Below are 9,804 nucleotides of genomic sequence, written 5' to 3'. Positions count from 1 at the left end.
ACGATGAGACGAGACCCTTTACATTTTTTTTTTTTATAATGTCTTTTTATGTATTTATTTTTTGATCAATTTTATTGCTATCACAAGGGATGAAAAACATCCCTTGTGATAGCATGGGCAGTGACAGGTACTCTTTAGTGAGAGACCTGGAGTCTATTAGACCTCAGATCTCTCCTCTGCCCTCAAAAGCATCTGCACAAACTGAGACTGCTTGGATCAAATGCTTTACAAGCCAGTAACAGATTGTAAATAACAATCCAAAACCGAGAGTGACAAAATCCGTGTTTCTTCCGGTATCATACACCATAGAGATGCTTAGGGAATGGAAGCTCCTCCTTCATCTCTATGATGTGCCGCCCTGACAGTGGCTGTATAAACACTCAGATCAATTATACAATATAGAGCATTGCCACTGTAAAAAATGATACCAGGGTATGACTGCAGCCATGACCCTAGTAGAACCACTGGAACCCAAGGACGTACAGGTACATCCATTTGCAGGTTAATTGTCAGTCAGGAAAGGATACTCTTATGTTGTTGACCAGTAGGTCAACAACATAAGAAAAAAAAAAATTCTGATATCAGTGGTTTTTGGGAGACAGAAATTTTCATTGTTCAAAGAAACCCTAGCAACCTCTGGAAGAGTCCCAGAATTCCACAAAACTTTACCCTTGTTGAGAAATCATGACTTAGGCAGTACAACTTTTCATGTAAAATGACAAGGTGAAGTAAAAACTTTGAGCTTTTTGTGATCTAAGGGTATTGATTTTTCCATTTTTAAAATGCTTTTTAGATAAGACCTATAGAAGAAAGGAGAGTGACATCACAGGCCTTCCCCCAATTCCAACCCAGCCAATAGGATTTGAAGATGCCCAGGTTCTAATATGGTAAGTGCGACATCATACAATGCACTTCACCATAGATAATCCTGTTCTCTAGCAATTGAAAATCCTTTATGTAAACCCGATTCATGAAATTTGAGCTGGGCACATATATCTGCAATGTTTTCTTATCTCTCTTCAAAGAACTATGTCACATAGCTTTCTCCTACTCTGTTCTGTTATCAGCCTGAGGACACCTGACAAGTTCTCTGTCACATGTGATAAAAGTAGCCTGAGTTTTGTGTTGGGGATGATGCTATAAATAGATTAGCAAAGAGCTGAACAATTCAACAAACAGAGCTAAAAGTCTCTACCTATGAGGAGAGGGGGTGTGTGCCTTTCCTCCAATCAGCTGTCTTGGCTGTATGCCCAGGCTTCACTCAAGTGTTGAACAGGAAGAGAAAATCTCCTAACACAATGTGCACTTTTTAAACAGTCTATAAAGCTGAAGACAGCAGATATACAGTACATGTATAAAACGTATAAAGGGAGATTTGTTTCATCTCTGTGTATCATCTGAGGCTGTTCACATCACTGGGTATATGTGAGGGTTTACATCCACTTTAAGGCCTCTATCCATTACCACTCAACATCAAAAAAGGGTACCACATGACCTCACATATTTCCTGATCTTCCTTATTAATGTTTTTTTCTTATGTTATCACTATTAAAGGAATACTTTTTAAATAGGAAATAAAAGCTGCCATTGCTGACTGCTAATTCTACATATTCTGTTTGCCTGAATTGTAGAATTCTTATTATACCACACTGGGACTGATTTAGTAAAAGGGGAGAGTGCAAAATCTGATGCAGCTCTGCATAGAAGCCAATCAGATTCTCTTTTTTTTGTCAAAGCTTAAAGTGATACTAAAGTCTTGATTTTTTTTTTTTTTGTTAAAAATAACAAACATGTTATACTTACCTGCTCTGTTTCGGTTTTGCACAGAGCAACCTGGATCCTCCTTTCCCAGGTCCCTCACCGGCGCTCCTGGCCCCTCCTTAATGTTGAGTGCCTCAACAGCAAGCAGCTTGCTATGGGGGCACCCGAGCCAAGCCGCAACTCCCTGTGTCAATTCAGACACGGAGCTGTGGCCCAGCCCGACCTCTCTCTCTCCTCATTTGCTCACTCACTTTGATTGACAGCCGCAGGAACCCATGGCAGTTCAGTGCAGTCTCAGCTAATGAGGAGGGAGAGTCCCGGACAGCCAAGTCTCTCATGCAACATCACTGGATCTAGATGGGGCTCAGGTAAGTATTAGGGGTCTGAGGGGGCTGCTGCACACAGAAGGCTTTTTATCCTAATGCAAAGAATGCATTAAAGGGGTTGTAAAGTCAGAAGGTTTTTTATCGGAATGCATTCTATGCATTAAGATTAAAAAAACTTCTGTGTGCAGCAGCCCCCCTCAGCCCCCCTAATACTTACCTGAGCCCCCTCTCTATCCAGCGATGTCCACGAATGTCTCAGCCATCAAGGACTCTCCCTCCTGATTGGCTGAGACACAGGAGCAGCGCCATTGGCTCCCGCTGCCGTGAATCTAAGTCAATTAGCCAATCAGGAGAGAGAGGGGGTGGGGCCGAACCGCAGCTCCGTGTCTGCATGGACTCGACTTGGGTGCCCCCATAGCAAGCTGCTTGCTGTGGGGGCACTCAACAGGAGGGAGAGGCGAGGATCACAGAAGAGGGACCTGAGAAGTGGAGCATCCGGGCTGCTGTGCAAAACCACTGCACAGGGCAGGTTAGTATAAGTATAACATGTTTGTTATGTTTATAGAAAAAAAAAACGAGACTTTACAATCACTTTAAGATAAAAAAAACATTCTGCCTTTACAACCACTTTATTGAACAAGCTGAAGTTAGAAGCTGATTGGCTACCATGCAGAGCTGCACCAGATTTTGCACTCTCCGGTTTGAGTCACTGACCCAGAACAAGCAAGCAGTTAAGAATTTCTCATTTTCCTGATCTGCATGCCAGTATGTTTTTTTTCATCCTGTGTATACAATTAGGAAGATTTTTCCTGACTTTCTGTCTCAGACACACACCAGAGTGTAAATCTCTCCAAATAAAGGTAAAATTCCCAGTTAGAACATTATCAAAAGTACGTTTCCCCAATGGATGGGTACCGTTTACCTCCTGCTCTGGTAACAGCTCTAAACGTTTGAATTTCTCGTCATATTGTGAATCGGTAACAATGATCACCAATATCAATAGGAAGGGTGAATCATCTCCATGGGGACACAGATAGAAATAAAAACCTGACAGGGGTTCTAGCTCTACTATCTAAAACTCATATGTATCTAAATATAGATATGGTGGGTTGATTTACTAAAACTGGAGAGTGCAAACTCTGGTGAAGCTGTGTATGGTAGCCAATCAGCTGCAGAGCTGCACACGATTTTGCACTTTTCAGTTTTAGTAAATCAACCCCAGTATGTATTAAACAAGTTGTTGACAAAGAAGAGAATCAAGTTCCTGTAGTTAATGTGGGCTGGGGGGATTAATATTCCAGCAATTAATTTTCTTGTTCAATATTTTTATTGAAAGTAAGTAATAACAAACATTACATGATAGATAATGATTAAGTAGTACATGAGCACAGTACAGATAACCAAATTATACATAGAATGAAATGGGAAATAATAAACAGATGATACCTTACATTGTGAATAATAAAAAAGTAAGGGTGAATAAACTCCTACCTGAAGCATGTGATACAGGTAGTTATAACGCAGTAATTCACAATGGGGCAGTGGCGGCTGGTGCTCAAAATTTTTGGGGGGGCGCAAACATTTTTGGGAAAAAATCATCAATTGCAGCCACTGTGCCATCAATTGCCACTGTGCCCATCAAACACTGCCACTGTGCCCTCAAATGCTGCCACTGTGCCCTCAAATGCTGCCACTATGCCATCAATTGCAGCCACTGCGCCCATCATATGCTGCCACTATGCCCACTAAACGCTGCCACTGTGCCCATTAAATGCTGCCACTGTGCCATCAAATGCTGCCACTGTGCCCAAATGCTGCCACTGTGCCATCAAACGCTGCCACTGTGCCCATTAAACACTGCCACTGTGCCCATTAAATGCTGCCACTGTGCCATCAAATGCTGCCACTGTGCCATCAAACGCTGCCAGTGTGCCCATCATATGCTGCCAGTGTGCCCATTAAATGCTGCTAGTCTGCTCATCATATGCTGCCATTGTGACCATCAAATGCTGCCAGTTTGACCATCATATGCTGCCAGTGTGCCGATCAAATGCTGCAAGTGTGTCCATCATATGCTGCCAGTGTGCCTATCAAATGCTGCCAGTCTGCCCATCATATGTTGCCAGTGTGCCCATCAAATGCTGCCAGTCTGCCCATCAAATGCTGCCAGTGTGCCCATCAAATGCTGCCAGTGTGCCCATCAAATGCTGCCAGTCTGCCCATCATATGCTGCCAGTGTGCCCATAAAATGCTGCCAGTGTCTCTCCTGGGACACCCCGCTCACCCCCCCCCCGCGGATGGATCGTGGGACATCGCGCTCCCACCACCACCCCCGCGGATGGATCACGGGACAATCTGGCCCGCTCACACCCCCCTCCACGGATGGATCGTGGGACTCCTCGCTCCCACCACCACCCCCCCGGATGGATCGCGGGACAACCCGGACAGGAGGACCGGCGCTTACCTTGGTAAAGTGTCTCCTCTCCTCTTTTCAGCTTCCTCCACTCTGTCCCAATTCCGCCAAAGCGCTGAGCATCCAATAGGGACGCCTGGCGCTTTGGCCTCTGGCTCTAATCAGGTGCTTCAAAAAAATACACCCCTTCCTGCCCCCGCCATAGGAGTCCATGCGCCCGGCGTCCTGAAAGGGGCCGGGCGCATGGATAGGGAGGCGGCAGCAGGGATGGGGGGGGGGCGGCGCCCGTGCGCCCACAATGCACGGGCCGCCACTGCAATGGGAAGTAAGGATTGTGGAGAAGGCCTTAGAGGATTACCTCAAAAGGCCCTGACCACATGTGTTCAGATGACTTCTGAAGAGAGAGATGAAGGAGATCTAAAGGAAAAGATAAAAAGAGAGGAAAAGAAAAGGAGAAGGAAGAGGGTAAGAAGAAGAATAGCAAAGAGGGGTGAGATGGCAAGGGGGAAGGGAGAGGCCGTCCGCTCCACACTAGGGCAAGGGATTAATCGGGGTAGAAGATTGGTCTCACAACCTTAAGGTTCCAGGAGCCTAGGATCGAAGAGCGATTCATTTTAAAATTAAATGAACTTTCTTAAAATGAAAATGTTTACTGAAATTCTATTAGTATGTGACCAGCTTTAGACTGCTATGCTCAATGAGGTCCAACAAATGGCTATAAACTCCCTTGGATGTTGCTCCAAGAATTTCCCTCTTCTCTCCAAATACCTCTTACTGTTAGTTCCCAAAATATATTAAAAAGCAGTATTTGCCTTTTTTATGGCACCTCAAAATGTACGTGAATGCTTACTTTCTTTAGCTTAATATGAATGCCTATATTTTAATTGGGCTCCTAATCTTATACAGGTCTGCAGTCTGAGCTCTGTTATGGCAATGTATGTATGTAAAAACATTTTAATGTTACTATTTGCTACATTTCTACTCACAGTGCACTAAGTGGTCCTGCAGCTCAAGAATCCTGGCAAGGAAATTTATCATGTACATATAACACGGGCCCCGGATTCCGTGATGGAAATTTCAGAGACAGGTTGGATATTTAAATTTACATATTACCTAATTTAGGAACTAGCCAACTTGTAACAATGAGTGATAGATGAATGATAGTGTGGAGTTCGTAATTCTAAGTTGACAATTTTTCGATCAGGTGGAGTATCATGGATAGTGTGAGTATATCACACACGGTAATATTATGAATGGTCATTGGATATTATTGTTCAACATTACTGTAACAGATGGCAGATGATATGAAGGTTCCTATGTTACAATCAACCATTGGAAATGGTACTATTTGTACTAAAATAAAAAATATGCAACATACGTTTGCAAAATGTGACAATGAATTAAAGTGTTTGTTCACCAATGCCAGAAGTCTGCCAAGCAAAATAGGTGAGTTGGAAGCTCTGGTGCACGAGGAGAACTATGATCTAATTGGTATTGCTGAATCTTGGCTTCATTCTTCTCATGACTGGGCTATTAATATTGCTGGCTAAGCTCTCTTTCGGAAAGACAGGGTAAAAATGGAGGGATGGTGGTGTCTGTGTCTGTGAGAAGTGATCTCAAACAGGGCTGGTGCTAGACTAATTTGCGCCCTAGGCAAGATCAGCTACTTGCGCCCCCCCCCCCCCCCCCAAAAAAAAAAAATTCACAATTTTTAAAACATAAGTCACTACAGTATGGGTGAACAGGGTATTAGTTAGAAATGTACCTGCATATGTGGTGCCACCTTGATGGTGTCGCTGAAAGGAAAAATGTCCTTGCACTGCGCTGTAGAAGATGTTGGCACTGTATAGACATTCATATGGGTAGAGTGGGGAAGGCTCTTGCTGTCCTTGTACATCGCCTCAGTCAGTGTTGGCACTATACTTGGCGGAGGGGCACAGTACTGGGGGGGAGAGAGGCACACAAGAGGAGGGCAGAGTACAGGAGGGAGACGGACACAGTACAGGAGGGCAGAGTACAGGGGGGAGAGGGGCAGAGTACAGGGGGGAGAGGGGCACAGTACAGGAGGGCAGAGTACAGGGGGGAAGAAGGGCACAGTACAGGAGGGCAGAGTACAGGGGGGGAAGAAGGGCACAGTACAGGAGGGCAGAGTACAGGGGGGGGGAAGAGGGGCACAGTACAGGAGGGCAGAGTACAGGGGGGAAGAAGGGCACAGTACAGGAGGGCAGAGTACAGGGGGGGAAGAAGGGCACAGTACAGGAGGGCAGAGTACAGGGGGGAAGAGGGACAGAGTACAGGGGGAAGAGGGGCACAGTACAGGAGGGCAGAGTATGGGGGGAGGGGCAGAGTACAGGGCACAGAGTACAGGGGGGGAGAGGGGCAGAGTACAGGGCCAGAGAACAGGGGGGGAAGAGGGGCACAGTACAGGAGGGCAGAGTATGGGGGTGAGAGGGGCAGAGTACAGGGCGCAGAGTACAGGGGGGAAGAAGGGCACAGTACAGGAGGGCAGAGTACAGGGGGGAAGAAGGGCACAGTACAGGAGGGCAGAGTACAGGGGGGAAAAGGGGCAGAGTACAGGGGGAAGAGGGGCACAGTACAGGAGGGCAGAGTATGGGGGGGAGGGGCAGAGTACAGGGCACAGAGTACAGGGGGGGAGAGGGGCAGAGTACGGGGGCAGAGAACAGGGGGGGAAGAGGGGCACAGTACAGGAGGGCAGAGTATGGGGGGAGAGGGGCAGAGTACAGGGCGCAGAGTACAGGGGGGGATAGGGGCAGAGTACAGGGGAAGAGAACAGGGGGGGAAGAGGGGCACAGTACAGGAGGGCAGAGTACAGGGGGGAGAGGGACACAGTACAGGAGGGCAGAGTACAGGGGAGAAGAGGGGCACAATACAGGAGGGCAGAGTACAGGGGGGAGAGGGACAGAGTATAGGGGGGAAGAGGGGCACAGTACAGGAGGGCAGAGTACAGGGGGGAAGAGGGGCACAGTACAGGAGGGCAGAGTACAGGGGGGAAGAGGGGCATAGTACAGGAGGGAGAGGTGCAGAGTACAGGGGGGAAGAGGGGCACAGTACAGGAGGGCAGAGTACAGGGGGGAGAGGGGCAGAGTACAGGGGGAGGAGAGGGGCAGAGTACAGGGGGGAAGAGGGGCACAGTACAGAAGGGCAGAGTACAGGGAGGAAGAGGGGAATAGTACAGGAGGGCAGAGTACAGGGGGAAGAGGGGCAGAGTACAGGGGGGAAGAGGGGCACAGTACAGGAGGGCAGAGTACAGGGGGGGAGAGGGGCAGAGTAAGGGGGGCAGAGTACAGGGGGGAGAGGGGCAGAGTACAGGGGGGAGAGGGGCAGAGTACAGGGGGGAAGGGGAACACAGTACAGGGGGGTTACAGAGCTCTGTGACCTGGAAAGGGCATAGTATCCAGGAGTAAGGAGTCAGGAGTAATTGGCGCAGGAGTTTAATAAAAGACCACATCGATGAGTTCTTGCTGGAAAAAATATTTTAAGCAACAGAGAGCATGGATTCATGAAAGACAGAAGTTGTCAAACAAACCTGATTTCTTTTTATGAAGAGGTAAGTAAAACCTTGGACAGAGGGGTGGCTGTGAACGTGGTATACCTGGGTTTTGCAAAAGCATTTGACACCGGTCCCCACACACGGCTCATGTGTAAGGTAAAGTCTACAGGCTTGGAAATATCAGTTTGTAAATGGATAGAAAACTGGCTAAAAGACAGAATTCAGAGAGTAGTGGTTAATGATTCTTACTCTGAATGGTCTAATGTTATCAGTGGTGTACCCCAAGGTTCAGTGCTGGGACCCTTACTTTTTAATACCTTTATAAATTATATAGGGTCTGGGCTTAAAAGTAACAATTCTGTCTTTGCAGATGACACCAAGCTATGCAGTCAAATAATGTCCTTACAGGATGTCTCCAATTTACAAGCCAACATCAATGCACTGTCTAATTGGGCAACTAAGTGGCAAATGAGGTTTAATGTTGATAACTGTAAAGTTATGCACTTGGGGGCTAAGAATATGCATGCATCACACATACTGGGGGGAGTACAACGGGGGGAATGAATGGTGGAGAAGGATCTGGGGGTTTTGGTAGATCATAAGCTCAATAATAGCATGCAATGCCAAGCTGCGGTTTCCAAAGTGAGCAAAGTCCTTTCTTGTATTAAGGTATGGACTCCGGAGAGAAAGATATAATTTTGCCCCTGTACAAATCATTAGTAAGACCTCATCTGGAATATGCAGTTCAGTTCTGATTATCAGTTCTCAAAAAAGGATATTGGGAAACTGGAGAAAGTGCAAAGAAGGGCAACCAAACGGATGCATGGAGGAGCTCAGCTATGAGGAAAGATAAGAGGAACTGAATCTATTCTCTCTTGAGAAGAGTAAATTAAGGGGGGATATGATCAACATGTATAAATACATAATTGGTCCATATAGTGAACTTAGTGTTGAGTTATTCACTTTAAGGTCATCACAGAGGACAAGGAGGCACTCTTTACATCTAGAGGAAAAAAGATTTCATCTCCAAATACGGAAAGGTTTCTTCACAGTAAGGCTGCTTTCACACTGGTTTTAGCGGCGCTTTTCAGACGCTAGCAGGGCGCTTTCAACCCAAGCTAGTGGCCGAATAAGGGGTTAAAACCACCCGTGTTTCTGCTCTTCAGAAGTGCTGCCCATTCATTTCAATGGGCAGGGGCAGTGTAGGAGCGCTTAATACAGCGCTCCTACACTGCCCCAGAGATGCTGCTTGCAAGACTTTTTTTTCCCCATCGCACAAGCGCACCGCCCCGGTGTGAAAGAACTCGGGCTTTCACACTGGGGTGGCATGGGAGGCAATTTTCGCTAAAATGCCTGAAAACTGCCTCAGTGTGAAAATAGCTTAAGAGCTGTGAAAATGTGAAATAGATTCCCCCCAGAGGTGGTTCTGGCAAGCTTTAAAAAAAAGGCCTGGATTCTTTCCTAAATGTACATAATATAACTGGGTACTGACATTTATAGGTAAAGTTGATCCAGGGAAAATCCAATTGCCTCTCTGGGGATCAGGAAGGAATTTTTTTCCCTGCTGTAGAAAATTGGATCATGATTTGCTGGGCTTTTTCACATTCCTCTGGATTAACTGTGGGTATAGGATTGTGTATATGGGATTATATTTTTTTTTTAGTTGAACTTGATGGACTTGTGTCTTTTTTCAACCTGACTAACTATGTAACTGTGGGGATGTATTAGTAGAGCTTGACTTCAGACCATCTGTACTGATACTCATAAGTCCTCATGCACACGGACGTTTTTAC

General features: G+C 46.3%; 1 protein-coding gene across 1 annotated transcript in view; it reads left to right on the top strand.

Moving 5' to 3' along the window:
• NAALADL1 (N-acetylated alpha-linked acidic dipeptidase like 1) overlaps positions 1–9,804 on the top strand; it is a 114,939-nt gene that overhangs the window by 39,956 nt on the left and 65,179 nt on the right. Inside the window, exons 6-7 of the mRNA XM_073604881.1 lie at positions 794–887; positions 5,489–5,587. Coding sequence (XP_073460982.1) covers positions 794–887; positions 5,489–5,587 — 193 coding nt within the window. The remainder of the gene's footprint in view (positions 1–793; positions 888–5,488; positions 5,588–9,804) is intronic.

This window comes from Aquarana catesbeiana, linkage group LG11 (assembly GCF_042186555.1).
Source record: "Aquarana catesbeiana isolate 2022-GZ linkage group LG11, ASM4218655v1, whole genome shotgun sequence".
NCBI lineage: Eukaryota > Metazoa > Chordata > Amphibia > Anura > Ranidae > Aquarana > Aquarana catesbeiana.
Note: the sequence above shows the minus strand (reverse complement) of the source record. Positions and strands in the feature narration are given on the sequence as shown.